This window comes from Dryobates pubescens, chromosome 2 (genome assembly GCF_014839835.1).
Source record: "Dryobates pubescens isolate bDryPub1 chromosome 2, bDryPub1.pri, whole genome shotgun sequence".
Classification (NCBI taxonomy): Eukaryota; Metazoa; Chordata; class Aves; order Piciformes; family Picidae; genus Dryobates; species Dryobates pubescens.
The window spans coordinates 16,151,909-16,168,339 of NC_071613.1; the positions used below are offsets into that span (position 1 = coordinate 16,151,909).

The following is a 16,431-nucleotide window of genomic DNA, read 5'->3' on the forward strand; positions in this document are numbered from 1 at the left end:
CTCTCTCAGCCTCTCCTTGAGAGGTTGATGTTCCAGTCCCCTCAGCATCTTAGTGGAGTTCTGCTGGATTCTGGAGTAGTTCCTTGTTCTTCTTAAACTGGGGAGCCCAGGACTGGATGCAGTGTTCAAGATGAGGCCTCCCCAGGGCAGAACAGAGAGGGAGAAGAATCATCCTCAACCTGCTGGCCACACTCATCTTAATGCACCCCAGGATGCCACTGTCCTTCGCTGTGAGGACACATTGCTGGCTCATGCTGAGCTCGTCCACCAGCACTCCCAGCTCCTTTTCCCCAGAGCTCTCTCCAGCAGGTCAGCTCCCAGCCAGTACTGATCTACGGGGTTGTTCTTCCACAGCTGCAGGGTGCCACACTTGCCCTTGGTACTTTTAACCCAGAGGAGCCTGGGGAGCAGGCTTCCAGCACAGCCCCACCAGCACTACTGCAGCAGCACAAAGTGCAAAGGGTCACCCCTGGGGCCGTGTCACCTTCAGCAAGGCAGCCCAGGGCCACCTCAGCTGGGCAGCCAGCCTCCTTCTCCATGTGCCTGCTGTGCTGCAATGCACTGCCCCAAAACCCTTGTCATTAAGAAATTACCACAGCGAGGAGATAATGGCACAGAAAGCTCTCTGCAGGATCTGGTTTCCTTCCCAGCCTTCAGCTGGGTGTGGGAGAAAATCCAGGCCGCTAAAATTAACATTTTTTTGGGGTGTAAATCCAATTAAATGCACAAAATGCCCTGTAGGGTCAGAGCAGAGTGGGACCCCACCCTTGGAGATTTGACTACTAAAACACGCTTCGTTTGACTCCAGTTGGGCTTTGGGGAGGGAGGGAGGGAGGGAGAGGTTGGATCAGCCAAGTGCCCTCTTGTGATCACAACCAGCCCCTGCCCAAACCAACCCTGAGTGGAGCCAGGTCCATGGCGCCATGAGAGGGGCAGGGGAGACTCCCTCCCTTTAAAGGCAGTGGGGAAAGTGTGCTTGGGGGCAAGGGCTTGGGTGTAGGGAGTGAGGAAAAGAGCTGGGCTTAAAAGAGGAGGAGAAGAGGAGAAGATGAACAGAAGAGGAAAAGAATCTACCCATTAGAAATGGGTACATTCAGATTGGATGTTAGGAAGGAGTTCTTCCCCATGAGGCTGGTGAGAGACTGGCACAGGTTGCCCAGGGAGGTGGTGGAAACCCTGTCCCTGGAAGTTCTTAAGGTCAGGCTGGATGTGGCTGTGAGCAACCTGCTGTAGTGTGAGGTGTCCCTGCCCAGGGATGATCCTTGAGGTCCACTCCAACCCTGACAATTCTGATTCTATAAGAAGAGAAGAGAAGGAGAAGAAGATAAGAAGAGGAGAAGAAGAAAATGAGAAGAAGAGGAGAAGAGAAGCCCAACAAAGGAGGTGTAAGCAAAAGCACATGTCGGGGTAGGATGACTTGGTTTTGGGGGTGAGCAGGTACTATTTCAGCTGTGACCTCAGGGAGCTGTGTTCTTTGTTATTCTTCTTGCCTGGGCTACTTTTCACCAGGGAATCATAGAATTACTTGGGCTGGAAAAGACCTTTAAGATCATCAAGTCCAACCACCAACCCAATACCACTGTGACCATCAAACCACTTCCCAAAGTCCTATGTCCACACCATTTTTTAACACCTCCAGGGATGGTGACTCCATCCCCTCCCTGTGCTGGGGATGCTCTGCCTATGAGGCTGAGAGCACAGTCATCCAGTGCTCCTTTCTTGGCAGTTTCTCATGATTTTGAGCTGAACCAGGCTGGATGGAGATAAAACTCTATATGGGTTGACCTAGGAGATGAGGTTCCCAGCAGAGCTCAGATCTGGGGGTATTTGTGCAAATCCACTGACCATGCAAGAGAGAGGCCACAGCTTCAAATCCTTGGGAAGATGCCCCTGCATCTTGTAGAGTCTGCAGTGTGCTGAAACATTTGAGCTGCTGCAAGTCACTCCAACACTGACCTGACACTCCTTCCACCCTGCTCCCAGAGGTGTTCTGGAGGGAGATCTGGTGGAGGTTGACTGTCCAAACATTTCCCAGTCTTCTGTGAGAGGCATCCCTGCAAGGTGTGACAACCCTTCCTTGAAACACTCCGCATATCCCCACCTGAGGCGGGATGGGGAGTATGGATCCCATGCCAGCACCCAGGAGTGGGCACCACAAAGCCATGGGAGAAGGTCTGCAGGAGGAAGACACTCCTGTTGCATCCAAGGCAAGGTGGGAACAAGAGAGGACACCTCCCCTGGATTACCTGATGGTATCCAGCATACTACAGGGTCTTCCCAGAAGGATCATGAGGGAAGAGGGGAGACCAAGACTGGAGATTAGGAACACATTCCTTCCAGTGAGGGTGGTGAGACACTGAAACAGGCTGCCCAGGGAGGTTGTGGATGCCTCCTCCCTGGAGGTGTTCAAGGCCAGGGTGGACAGGGCCTTGAGCAACCTGCCCTAGTGGAAGGTGTCCCTGCCCATGGCAGGGGGATTGGACCTAGATGATCTTTCAGGTCCCTTCTGACATAACTGTGCTATGATTCCATGACCTTTGAGGACCATGGCCAGAAAGCTCACAGAGGAGCTCACAGGGGTCCTTGCCCTGAACACAAACCTTGCCTGGGGCACATGCTGTTTCCAGCCCCAACTTTCCTTCCCCCTGGACTCCTGCCCTTGGTTCTGCAGCTCAGCATCTGCCTGTGAAGAGCCCAAGTGCTCTCAGGGGATGTCCCCTTGCCCTGCACCCCACACCCCCAGCTCACCCCTGCAGCACCAGGGGTGACTCAGCTGGATTGCAGCAGCCGCCTGCACGCACACACTGTGCGCTGCCAGAGGGCTTGCTGTTGCATCTGAGGGCATGTTCCCACCCAGAAGCACAGCATCTCCATGCCAACATTTGGGTGAGCAGCAGCCTGTGACCCCTTGGAGGTCAGCTGGATGTGAGGGTTGCTGGGAGTGGCACAGTGCCACACCACACACCCTGGTGCGCTGCTTGGCCGTGGGGCCAAGCCTGACCACTGGGAAGCTCTGCTTCTAAGGCAGGTTTTGGCAGCTCTCCTGGTTAGATGAGGAGACACCTCCCTATAGAGGATGGAGCCAGGGTGGCTCCATGGCAGCAGTATCTCAGAATCACTAAATTATAAGTTGGGAAGGACCCCAAGGATCATCTGGGGGCAAGCTGGAGCAGAGAGGGCTCCATTGGGAAGGACCCCAAGGATCATCTGGGGGCAAGCTGGAGCAGAGAGGGCTCCATTGGAAAGGACCCCAAGGATCATCTGGGTGCAAGCTGGAGCAGAGAGGGCTCCATTGGGAAGGACCCCAAGGATCATCTGGGGGCAAGCTGGAGCAGAGAGGGCTCCATGTGCACATTAGGAAACACTTTTTAACTGTGAGGGTGACAGAACACTGTAGCCCAGAGAGGCTGTGGAGTCTCCTCTGGAGAGAATCAAAACCCGCCCGGACGTGTTCCCTTTGACCTGCCCTAGGTGATCCTGCTCTGGCAGGGGGGTTGGCCTGGGTGGTCTTTCGAGGTTCCTTCCAACCCCTAACGTTCTGTGATTCTTTGATCTGGTCCAACCTATCTCACTAAGGGAAGAGCATCAGCTCCTCAAGCTGCCCTGGTTTGAATCACCACCTGCTTTCTGCTTTCCTTGGCTGAGCAGGGAGTGAGGGATGGAGAAGGTGCCAGCCAGGGGAAGATGGCTCCCCAGGCTGCGGTAGAACCTGCCCTGCCTGTGCTTCCCTGCCGGGTTTCAAAGCACCCCACCAGGCTGACTCACTGGGCTCCTGTCTCCCTGCCTCCCACGGCCCCTGCCACTCCCAGCATCTCCCTGTCTCTCTCCACCGATCCCTCCCTTCCGTCCCACTCCCCTCCGCCAGCCTGGCGCTGCCTCTCTGGCCACCCACTCGCTGCAGCTCCGCTCCCTCAGGGTGCCCAGCAGCAGCCTAGGCTGCCTGGCCACTCCCCACCCAGCCTCAGGTGTCCTGCTCCCTGTGGGAAGGCCACCCAGCCGTCCCCATGAGGCCCTTGCTGGGTGCTGGACCCCAGCAGAAGCCCTCAAACATCCTCCTCCTCGGTGGCACCCTCAGAATCATGGAATCATAGGATGGTAGGGGATCACTCACAGGATGTTAGGGGTTGGAAGGGACCTCTAGAGATCAAGTCAAACCCCCTTGCCAAAGCAGAGCAGGTCACACAGGAATGCATCCAAGCTTGGAGGATGAGGATTCCAGAGGACCCCCGTACCCCTTTGTCCACCACATATGGTCCAGCACCACTCTGGGAGCATGGAGTGACCACCTTGGAAAGGTGTCCACCCTCACAGGGTTAAGGGATGTGGTTTAGTGGTAGTAGCTCAGCAGTCGTGGTGGGATTGTGAGCTCCAGGCATGGGGATGGACTTGATGAGCTCCAAGGTCTCTTCCAACCTCACCAGTTCTATGATTCTATGAAAACAGAGGGCAGAAAGCTACTCCCTCTTCATGTTCCTGCTGTGCTTAAAAACACATCTGGTTTTGTTCCATTCCCCCCAGTCCTATCATTCCCTGACACCCTAAAAAGTCCCTCCCCAGCTTTCTTGTAGCCCCCTTCAGATACTGGAAGGCCACAATTAGGTCTCCTCAGAGCCTTCTCCTCTCCAGACTGAACAGCCCCAGCTCTCTCAGTCTGTCCTCACAGAAGAGCAGCTCCAGCCCTCTGCTCATCCTCATGGCCCTTCTCTGGACACCTTCCAGCACCTCCAGATCCTTCCTGTAATAGGGGCTCCAGAACTGGACACAGTGCTCCAGCTGGGGTCTCACCAGAGTGGAGCAGAGGGGCAGAATCCCCTCCCTTGCCCTGCTGGCTCTGCTTCTCTTGATGCAGCCCAGGATGGGATTGGCTTTCTGGGCTGCAAATGCACACTGCTGGCCCATGGTGAGCTTCTCCCAACTCTCAGCATCACCACATCTCCATGTTCCTATTTCACTTCCCAGCCAGTGTGGGCTTCAGTGGATTGATCCCTGCAAGCTGGAGGCATTGCCCCAGAACAGACACATTTTCCCTGGCATGAGGATGCACTGCTGTTGGGATGCACTGCACATCAGCATGCAGTGCATGTCAGGAGCATAGAATCATAGCATGGTTTAGGTTGGAAGAGACCTTAAAGATCATTTAGTTCCAACATGTTCCACTAGCCCAGGTTGCTCAAGGCCCTGTCCAACCTGGCCTTGAACAGCTCCAGGGAGGGGGCAACACCTCGAGTTTGTGAGGGACATGCTCATGGGGCAGAGAATTCAAGTCAGGAGTGTGAAGCCTGGCTGCTGGGCAAGGCCAGCCTGCCCCATCAGCTGCCTGGGACCACAGCTTTCTACTGGGGGGTTAGGGGACTGGAAGTCACCCAGACTGCTTGGGAAAGCTCTCCCTGAAAAGGTGGGTGCCAGCTGGTGCTGGCTGAGCCCTGCCTGGGGGCCGACCCAATCAGTCCTTCCCCAGGCTCCTCACAACAAGGAGAGGGCTTTGAAATCTGTGCTTCTCCCAGCTGGCACAGGCTGGCAAGCTGCCCAGGAGGCTGGGGGAGCCACGTTTCCCCCTCCTGCAGGCCCTCTCAGCTCCAGGCTCAAACCTTGGCAGTAGAAAATCCCCTGTCCCCTCCTCCCCAAGGACAGATGGCACCTCCAGGGCCCCCAAAGGCTTCATCATTCCTGCTAGATGACATCCACCATCTAGGCCATTGTATGCAGAGGGAGTTCACACCTTTCTTTACCATATCAAACCCCCCTGAGTGGCCAGGGAGGCTGTCCCTGCCGTCCCTCTCTGTTTGGGGGAGGAATGAGAAGATTAAAAGCATGAGGAGTGGTGATAAGGGTAGAGACTGATGAGCTGAAGAAAGGAGGAATAACTGTCTTGGGCTGGGTTCTTGGGCATGGTTCCACCACCCTTGCAGTGCAGCTCCCTGGGGTCTTGGTGGCAGTACAAAATGAAGATGAGGTCCATCCAGACTCCTCTCAGCTCCTCTCCAACAAGGAGTAACTGTCCATGCCAGCCCAAGCACCATCCTGCTCTGAGCTGCAGCAGGGGATGGTTTGTGATGTCCCAGCGCCTGTTTCTACACTGGCAGGTAGAGATGGTCCTTTCCTGTACCCCACCACAGAATCACAGAATGGTTTGGCTTGGAAGGGACCTTAAACACCACCTGGTTCCAGACCCCTCCATCCATGGGCAGAAACACCTTTCACTAGACCAGGCTGCTGTCCAACCTAGCCTTGAACACTTCCATGGAGGGGGCATCCCCAACTTGCCTGGGCAACCTGTTCCAGTGTCTCACCACCCTCACTGGGAAGAATTTTTTCCTCATCTCAGTCTAAATCTCCTCTTCCAGTTCAAAGCCATTCCCTCTCATCCTATCACTGCAAGCCCTTATAACAAGTGCCTCCAAAGCTTTCTTGCAGGCCCCCTTTGCCTACCACAAGGTCTCCCCAGAGCTTTCTCTTCTGCAGGCTGAACAGTCCCAGCTCTTGCAGTGTGTCCCCTGTCCTGGTGCCACAGGTGCAGAGGGAAGACTGGCTCCCAGGGGGGACCCAGTGGCACTGCCACAGGGTCCCTGCCTGTCCTGCCTGCAGTACAGCAGAGCTCTGTTCCAACACACCCAGCATGAGTTAAGCAGGAGAACATGCACCCACTGACTGCACAATGACCTGGGGAGGTCAGGAGTGCTGCTTCTAGCTGAGCTTCTTCACCTACCCCTGTGGTTTGACACCTCAGCTTGGGGGATGGGCTTGGTGCCAGCTACAGCACCCATGGGTGCCTCTGTCCCCCACCCCATCTACTCAGCTGAGGCCCAACCTTGATACCCACCCTCCTCTCCCTGCTCCCCACACACCTATCCAGCCTTCTTGGGTCCCTCTGCCCTCCAGGGCTTTATCCCATGGTACCCTACTAAGCAGGTCCTTGAGGAGCTCAAAGCCTGCTCTCCTGAATTCCAGGCTAGTAAGCTTGCTCTGCACCCAGCTGCACTACTGCAGCCCAGGGAGTCCTCCTCTTCCTCACAGAATCCTCACAGGATGGTAGGGGGTAGAAGGGAACTCTGAAGAGCACCTAGTCCAACCCCCCTGCTAAAGAAGGTTCACCCAGAGTCAGTCACACAGGTACATGTCCAGGTGGCTTTGGAATGCCTCCAGAGATGTAGACTCCACAGCCTCTCTGGACAGCCTGGTCCAGTCCTCTGCCACCCTCAAAGGGAGGAAGCTTTTCCTGATGTCCACCATGGACCATCCTGTGCTCGTGTCCATTGCCCCTTTTCCTGTCCCTGGACACCTCTGAGAAGAGCCTGGCTCCACCCTCCTCACACTCACCCTTTAGATATTGATCAGCATTGATTAGATCAACGGAGGGGCCTTAGTCCCTCAGGAGAGGGGGGTCTCACCCATCCACCCACCCTAGGGGCTGCACCCCCCCCAGGGACTCACACCACTTTTGCAGCTGGGCACCTCCCCACCTCCCCACTGCCACGCCAGCTGTGAGCTGACTGCTTGCAGAATTACTTGGCCCAATTTATTTATTAGTGTTTTTTTTTCCCCCACAAGGGTTTTTATCTCCTGGTGCCTTTTTACAATGTTTGCCAGGCCAGAAAAAAAAACCAAAGCAACAAGCCACCAGCAAACCCAACAACCCCCCACCCAACCCCACACCCACGACGGGCTCTGCCCTCGGCTCCCAGCAGTAGCTCAGCTCCCGCCGGCCGCGGGCAAGGGTCTGGTCAATTGCCACCAATCTAATTGTAACTGCTGGGCTTACATCCTCCCCTCGCTTACCACCGAGCTAGACTTTGGCCTCCACCTTGCATTTCAACCTCCTGTCCCTCTTCAGGGGGAGCTTATGCAGCGGGGGGTGGGGTACAGCTCCCTGGCTCGAGGATCTGCTGCAGCGCCCCGAAGCGAAGAGCTGTGGCGTGGGGAAAGCAGGGCAAGATGTGAGGGGGGCAGGGAGGAGGAGGCGACATCCAGACTGCCCTCCTCGCTTCCTCCTGTCATGGGGGTACTGGGGGAAGGAGTCATAGAATGCTTTAGGTTGGAAGGGACCTTAAAGATCATCTAGTTCCAGCCCCCCTGCCATGGGCAGGGGCACTTTCCACGACTGTCGTCCTCAAGGCCTCGTCCAGCCTGGCCTTTGAACACCTCCAGGGAGGGAACATCCACAGCCTCCCTTGGCACAGGCTCACAGGATGTTAGGGGTTGGAAGGGACCCCCGAGGATCATCAAGCCCAACCTCCCTGCCAGAGCAGGACCACAGAATCCAGCACAGGTCACACAGGAACACATCCAGATGGGGCTGGAAAGTCTCCAGGGAAGGAGACTCCACAACCCCTCTGGGCAGCCTGCTCCGGTGTCTCCCCACCCTCACTCTGAAGAATTTCTTTCTAACACCCAGTCTAAATCCACCTTCTTCCAGCTGAACTCCATTCCCCCTCATCCCAGGCCTGCTTCGTACCCTCCAGCCCGGGCAAAGCACAGCCAGGAGCGGCGGAGTGCAGTGAGGGAGTCCACACCTTAGTTGATTTAGCTGGAGGCGAGCTGCTGGTGTGGGCCTGGGGCCGGCTGGCTAACGTGTAACCACACATGGCCAGCCATAAACCTGGCGGGGCTCACCCAGCGCCTGCTCTGCCTTCTGCCCTCCTCCTGCCTGGCAAGGAGGAAGTGCCTGGGGAAATTAAAATCCAAAGTAACTGTTCCTGCAGGCTGCCCTGCAGAGGTGAGGGAAAGCTCCTGTGCTGCCTTGCTCACCAGGAAGTTCCCCAGCCCACTTCTGTCGTTAAAAATCTCGGGACGATCATAGCTGCTTCCCTCCACCGAGCTGGGAAGATGTGTCAGCATCCCTGGGCCCACAGGATGTTAGGGGTTGGAAGGGACCTCCAAAGATTACTGTGCAGAATGCAGCACAGGTCACACAGGAATTCATCCAGATGGGTCTGGAAAGTCTCCAGAGGAGACTCCACAACCTCTTTGGGCAGCCTGCTCCAGTGCTCTGTGAGCCTCCCAGCGAAGAAGTTCCTCCTCATGTTGAGGTGGAAGCTCCTGTGCTGGAGTTTATATCCATTGCCCCTTGTCCTATCACAGGGTGCAACAGAGAAGAGCCTGTCTACATGGGAGAGCAACAAAACTCATTCAAAGTGCTGGTGAGAGTGGCTCAGAGGTTCATGGAGCCCCCATATAAATGCTCCATCCTCTGCTGGAGAGGAAGACATGCCATCCAGAGGGACCTGGGACAGATTTCAGAGGTGGGCCCATGCCCAACTCATGGCCAAGTGCAAGATCCTGCACCTGGGTCAGGACAATCCCATGCACCAACACAGGCTGGGCAAGGAACAGCTTGAGAGCAGTCCTGAGGAGGAACCTGGGGGTGTCAGCTGATGAGAAACTCAACATGAACCAGCAATGGTCTCTTGCAGCCCAGAAGGCCAAAATCTGCATCAGGAGATGTGTGACCAGCAGGATGAGTAAGGTCATTCTGCCCTTCTGCTCTGCTCTTATGAGACCCCTCCTGGAGTCCAGTTTGGGGCCCAAACACAAGAAAGACATCAAACTGCTGGAGTGGGTCCAGAGGAGGCCACAAAGATGATCACAGGGCTGGAGAGCCTCCCCCTATAGGTACAGGCTGTGAGAGTTGGGGTTGTTCAGCCTGGAGACAAGAAGGCTCTGGGAAGACCTTACAGCAGCCTTCCAGTACCTGAAGTGAGCCTGCAAGAAAGCTGGGGAGGGACTTTTGACAAAGATTTGTAGTGGTGATAGGATGAGAGGGAATGGTTTGCTATGGAAGAGGGGAGATTTAAACTGGAGATTAGGATGAAATTCTTCCCAGTGAGGGTGGTGAGACACTGGAACAGGTTGCCCAGGGAGGCTGTGGATGGTCCCTCCCTGGAGGTGTTTCTAACCTAGTGGGACCTGTTCCCTGCCATGGGGGTGGATCTAGATGATCTCTTAGGTCCCTTCCAAGCCAAACCATTCTATGATTCTGTTTTTTATGGGGTCTTCCCCTCACACTTTCCTGCTACTGGTGCCCCATGAAGCCAAGCCATAACTGAGCAGCTTGTTTTGTGGATTCTCTGGTGGCTAACATAGGGTTGAGCTGACACTGCCAGCCCTTCCTTTCATGGGGTGCTCCCTTGCCTGGTGTAAGCACCCATCACAAAGAGCTGAGCCATAGCTCTTCCACAGTCACCAAAATGGCTGAAACAGGCAAATGAGGTGGAAGTCTTACTGAGACAGGAACTGCAAAGCAGCCTCACCAGGGAGGCTGGCAGACACTAATGTGAGAGCATGGAGGGGAGGCAGGGAATGGATGAGGTACAGAGGTTGCACAAGTTTCATTTTCCTTAGAAACCAGGGTAAAAAACACCCCCTAAGGACTGACTTCAGACATGTTATCCAAATCACCATAGAGATCTGAGCTGTTTGCCCAGGGGGAAAATGGCCTTCAGCTTTTCAGAGACTCCTTCATATGAGTCAACCCTTCCCTAACTGGTGCTCAACACCTTCTCCAGGAGATGACATGTGCTGCTATGCCCAGGCCAGCAAAGGAGTAACCAAGGCATAGGAAAGAGATCATCAAAAAAAGGTATAGCCATAACACACCAGGAGCCTGCTATGTGTATCTCCAGGGATGAGGCCTCAACCACCCCCCTGGGCAACCTGTTCCAGTGTTCCACTGGTGAAGAACTTGTTCCTAATATCCAATCTAAATCTACTCTTCTCCAGTTTGAAGCCATTGCCCCTCATCCTGTCACTGCAGGCCTTTGCAAACAGTCTCTCTCCATCCTTCTGGTACCCCCCCTTCAGGTACTAGAAGGTCACTATTAGGTCCCCCTGAAGCCTTCTCTTCTCCAGGCTGAACAACCCCAGCTCTTCACAGCAGAGGTGTTCCAACCCCCTGATCATTTTCAGGGCTGTTCCACATTGATGCTGCTACAGGGTTTTCACCCAAACCCAGCTGCTAAAGTGGTCCATGGCCTGGGCTTTCCAGAAGATTTCCTCCCTGATCAAACTCACCTCAAGTACAGGAAGGGAGCAACCACCCAAAGAAGGTGACAACAAAGCTGGTGAAGGGTCTGGAGGACAGGTCTTGTGAGGAGCAGCTGAGAGAACTGAGGTGGTTTAGTCTGGAGAGGAGGAAGCTCAGGCTAGATGTTAGGAAAAAGTTCTATACAGAAAGAGTGATTGCCCATTGGAATGGGCTGCCTGGGGAGGTGGTGGAGTCGCCATCACTGGAGGTTTTCAGGAGGAGACTTGATGGGGTGCTTGGTGCTGTGGGCTAGTTGTTTGGGTGGTGTTTGATTGGTTGATGGGTTGGACGCGGTGATCTTGAAGGTCTCTTCCAACCTGGTTTATTCTATGTATTCTATGTATTCTAAGCTCCAGGGAGAGCTCATTGCTCTCTACAACTCCCTGAAAGGAGGCTGGAGTGAGGTGGGGGCTGGTCTCTCACCCCATATCAGGCAACAGAGCAAGAGAAAATGGCCTGAAGTTGTGCCAGGGGAGGCTTAGCTTGGATCTTAAGGAAAATTTTATTTCCTGCAAGAGTAGTCAGGCAGGGTGAAGGTCAACAGGCTGCCCAGGGAGGTGGTGGAGTCACCATCCCTGGTGGTGTTCATGGATTAAAGGCCATGTGGGACATGGATTAAAGGCAATGGTGGTCTTAGGTTGATGGTTGGACTTAGTGATCTCGGAGGTCTTTTCCAACTGAAACAACTCCAGGCTTCTGTGAGTCTAAGAGCAGGGCCATGGCAGGGGAGGTCAGCGCTTTGGCAGGACCCAGCCTTTGGGAGGGTAGAGAGGAGAGGCAGCAGCAACACCTGGAATAAACTCAGGCCGTGAAAACACAGCCTGACTATTACCAACCCGGGGTTTTAGCCCCTCAAAGTGATTCATGCCAGGCTTGGGTAGAGGTGCTTGGCCTCCAGCCAGCATGAGCTGCACCCTTCCACAGTGCCAAGGGCGCTGGTGCTGGCTCACATCCGCCGCGCAGCTGGCTCAGCCCTGTTCTTGGCACTCCGGTGGCCCTGGACGCGTTACAAGCCCTGATGCAGAAGCCTTAATAACAGTAAACACACCAATGTGAGCAAAACTATTAAGACTCAATTGAAATATTATCATCCCCACTAATTCCACCTTTCATTTTAATCACCTGCATTCAGCAGAGAGATGGAAGGGATGATAGCGAGCAGGGACTGGCTTCACACCTTCAGGTTTCTTCTTCCGTTCTGGAGGGAGCTGGGGACGCGACCCTGCCATCCCCTCACAGCAACTCCTCTCCTAAGCTCCACTTGGAAACATCCCAGCCTGGTTTTGAGGCAGACACCATGGGGTTGTCTGGAGAAGAGGCTGAGGGGAGATCTCATGGCTCTCTGCAACTTCCTGAAGGGAGGTAGGAGCGAGGAGGGGGCAGCCTCCTCTCCTTGGTGGCAAGCAACAGGACCAGAGGAAATGGTTTCAAGTTGTGCCTGGGGAGGTTCAGGCTGGATGTTAGGAAATATTTCATGGCTGAAAGGGTTCTCAAACATCAGAATGGTCTGCCCAGGGCAGTGGTGGAGTCACCATCCCTGGAGGTGTTCAAGCAGCCTGTGGACCTGGTACCTAGGGCCATGGTTTAGGTCTTGGGTGACAGGTTGGACTTGATGATCTTTGAGGTCTCTTCCAACCAGGTGTATTCTATGATTCTGTATCTGCTGAGCTTGAGATTCCTTGTACCCCACTTTCCTGCCTGGCAGTGAACTGTGGTAGAAAAAAAAGTACAGAAGGAGTTGGGGAGAAGCCTACACAATAAACATCTTCCCACTCATGTGTGTTTTAGGCTGTTCATGAGCTGAGCACAGCATCCAGACATCAAGGGTGCTCCAGTGACTTGTTCAGTAGCAGCAGCAATGATTTCCACAACTCCTTCCTTCTGCTTGGTTTAAGTCACCTGCCCACTGACCTTTGGACAGCAGCAAATGGTTCCCTGACCTACTTTAGGGTTTTATAGACCTCAGGAGACATCCCACCTCCCCACTAGGAGGGATACATATTCTGTTGGATACATTAAGAGCCACTCATGTGCGTCTCTGATGTGCTCATCCTTGTGAGAGTGACTGCTGACAAGCTCCCTGCTTTTTGGGACCGTGGCCTGAGCCCCTGTCCGCTCCACAGCAGCCAGGGGAAAGTTTGCTTTAAAGTGTTCCAGGGTAAAAGTGCCCTGAAAGGCTGGAGTCCTCCAGCTGAAGCACATCTGAACGTGGTGGATCAAAGCCATCCACGATAGCCATCTGTTGCCCTCACACGGGAGCACTGGGAACATCATTTTTTTCCCCTCTCTGTTTGTAAAGCACTTAAGATACTCTAGTGAGGAGGTGCCTGGGAAAAGCCCCCAGGGTGAGGAATAACGTTGTTGTCTTTGGAGCGTGAAAAAGTGCCAAACACAAAGCCTGAGGCCACACACTGAACAATGAGAAGAAACCAAACAATTGAAGAGCTGCTTTCTTCAACTGCTGGTCCTATGCAATCTGGATTTTCTGAGCAAGGGAAGCTTGGAAGTGGAGGTCTTCAAGCAATAGAAGCAAAAAGTCTTTCTTGAACTAAACAGAAACCTCCTTTTGTCCGTTTCTTTTCACAGCTGCAGCCACACTGGAAATGGAAGCAAACAGCAGTGGGAAGCTCCAGAAAATCTCTCTTTTGGAAAGTCACAAGCCCAGATGTCCTCCTGTGGTCAGAAGGGTTCAGGCTGCTTGTTCCAATATGCCTAGCATCATAGAATCACTAAGGTCTGAAAAGACCTCTACGATCATGAAGTCCAACCACCAACCCAATACCACCACGGACACTAAATCATGTCCAAGAGTACTATGTCTACACATTTTTTTCAGCACCTCCAGGGAAGGGGATTCAGCCACCTCTCTGGGTAGTCTGTTGAGTACCTTCCAGTCAAGAAGCTTCTTCTAATATCCAACTTTAGAGCACCTCTTCTCCTCCTACCGCTTGTTCCTAGGGAGAAGCAAACACCCACCTCAGTACAACCTCCTAGCAGAGAGCCGCAGAGAGCAAGCAGCTTTTCCCTCAGCCTCCTTTTCTCCTCACCAGACCTGTTCTCCAGACCCTTCATCAGCTTCGCTGCCCTTCTACGGACAAGCTGCAGCACCTCAATGTCCCTCCTGTAGAACCCAGCAGAACCGAGGAGAACCGGGAGGTGCAGCCAGTCGACCAGGAACGTCCTGCAGCCATTCAAGGCGCAACCTAATGTAGTTGAGGATGTCCCTGCTGACTGCAGAGGGGGTTGCACTGGATGACCTTTGGAGGCCCCTTCCAACCCAGACCGTCCTATGATTCTATGACCACAACCGACCTCAGCCCCCCCCACTACCGCCACTGCCCCTCTCCCAGCGCCCCGCTGCGCTGATCGCTCCTTCCCTCCCGCTCGGCCCCGCCCCGCATCGGCGCTCTGTTGCTCCGGCCTGGCTGGCCGCGCTCAGCGCTCGGCTGGCCGCGCCTCCTCGCCGCCGCTCTCCCCACCCGCGTCCCCCGCAGCCCGACCCGTCCCGTCCCGTCCCTTCCCTTCCCCCGGCGGCGAGCAGGCGGCTCGGGCCCGCCCCGCCGCCCGCGGCCGCGATGTCCAGGAGCTCCCGGGCGGTGCTGGCCATCTCCGCGCTGCTCTCCGCCGCCACGGTGGTGGCCGTGCACGTCCAGCAGCGGTGGGAGCGGGAGGTGAGTGGGCTCGGAGCGGGCGGGGGGGGGGTTGGGGTGGGGGGAAGAGCGGGTCCGCGCCCCGCCTCACTCAGCGGCCTCTGCGCCGCCGGTCCCGCCCCGGCAGAGCAGGCTCGGCCCCCGGCGCCGCCCCTCACCTGCAGGCCCGGCCCGAGGTGTCTCTGCAGTCCCGCCTCCCCTTACCCCTCGTGCCGGACCCGGGCGCTGCGGCCTCTACACGTGTCTGCCCTGCTGCCCGCTCCCTGCCCCTGCTGCCCGCTCCCTGCCCTGCTGCCCGCTCCCTGCCCTGCTGCCCGCTCCCTGCCCCTGCTGCCCGCTTCCTGCCCCTATCCCTGCCGGCCCTCATCCCTGCCTGCCTGCTCGTATCCTCCTCTAGGGAGGTTCTCCTCCTCTGCTCTGCCCTAGTGAGACCGCATCTGGAGTACTGTGTCCAGTTCTGGGCTCCCCAGTTCAAGAGGGACAGGGATCTGGTAGAGAGTGTTCAAGGGAGGCTACGAGGATGCTGAAGGGACTGGAACATCTGTCTGATGAGGAAAGGCTGAGAGACCTGGGGCTGTTTAGTATGGAAAAGAGAAGGCTGAGAGGAGATCTTGTTAATGTTAATAAATATATGAAGGGGAGGTGTCAAGAAGGGGCCAGGCTCTTGTCAGTGGTGTCCTGTGACAGGACCAGGGCAAAGCATACAAATGGGATCGTAGGAAGTTCCACCTCAACATGAGGAAAAACTTCTTTACTGTAAGGGTGACAGGGCACTGGAGCAGGCTGCCCAGAGAGGTTGTGGAGTCTTCTCTGGAGACTTTCAAGACCTGTCTGGATGTGTTCCTGTGTGACCTGCTGTAGGTGATCCTGCTTTGGCAGGGGGATTGGACTTGATGATTTTCAGAGGTCCCTTGCAACCCCTATCATTCTATGATTCTATGATCCCTTCCTGCCCACTTGCCCCTATCTGCCCCTCCCCGCCTGCACACATCCCTCTCTGCCCAACCACCTGCCTCCCAGCCCACATCCCTCTTTTCCTTCCTCCCCACTTCCCTCTTTTGCTCCCTCTCTCCCTGCCTGTATCCCTCCCTGCCCACCTGCCTGTGTTCCCACATCCCTCCCTGCCCACTTCTCTTCATCTCTCCCTCCCATCATGGCCTTCCTGTGGACCCACTGCAGCAGTTTGATGTCCTTCTTGTGCTGGGGGCCCCAGAACTGGCTGCAGTACTCCAGGAGGGGTCTCACCAGAGCAGAGTAGAGGGGCAGAATCCACTTCCTTGTCCTCCTGGTCACACTTCTTTTGATGCTGCCCAGCACATAGTGGCCTCCTCTGGCCCTGCTCTAACAGTTCAATGTCCTTCTCATCAATACTTATCGTTACTGGATATCAGCTCCTGTAGCCTTAGATTCAAACCAAGTCAGGTGGCAGTGGCTACAGGTGCTGGCAGAGGCCTTGCCAAGACAGAGTGGTGAACAGCCCTGCAGCAGGGATTGGAGCCTGGGTGGGTGTTAACCACGTTCAGCGTGAAGCAGGCTGGGATAAACTCTGTGCTTTGTGTTTTCAGAGGCTGCACAGCGGAGTTCTCAGAGATCTGGAGCGCCAGAGTCAGAAAAAGGAGAATCTTCGCCTCCTGGAAGAGCAGATAGCTTTGACAAAGCAGCTTATGGAAGAAAGAGACAAGGCACTAATGGAAAAAGGATCCCAGCAGTCCTAGGTGCAGAGCTGGGTCCTCAGAGGTTTGATTAAAGATGTTCTGAGCT

At 55.2% G+C, this 16,431-nt stretch overlaps 1 protein-coding gene across 1 annotated transcript; it reads left to right on the top strand.

Moving 5' to 3' along the window:
* Positions 1-14,509: 14,509 nt before the first annotated feature.
* Positions 14,510-16,397, top strand: LOC104305325 (protein PET117 homolog, mitochondrial). Its single transcript, XM_054171030.1, has 2 exons — positions 14,510-14,691; positions 16,236-16,397. The coding sequence occupies exons 1-2, from the start codon at positions 14,596-14,598 to the stop codon at positions 16,383-16,385; spliced, it is 246 nt and encodes an 81-aa protein (XP_054027005.1). The 5' UTR covers positions 14,510-14,595; the 3' UTR covers positions 16,386-16,397.
* Positions 16,398-16,431: the final 34 nt, after the last annotated feature.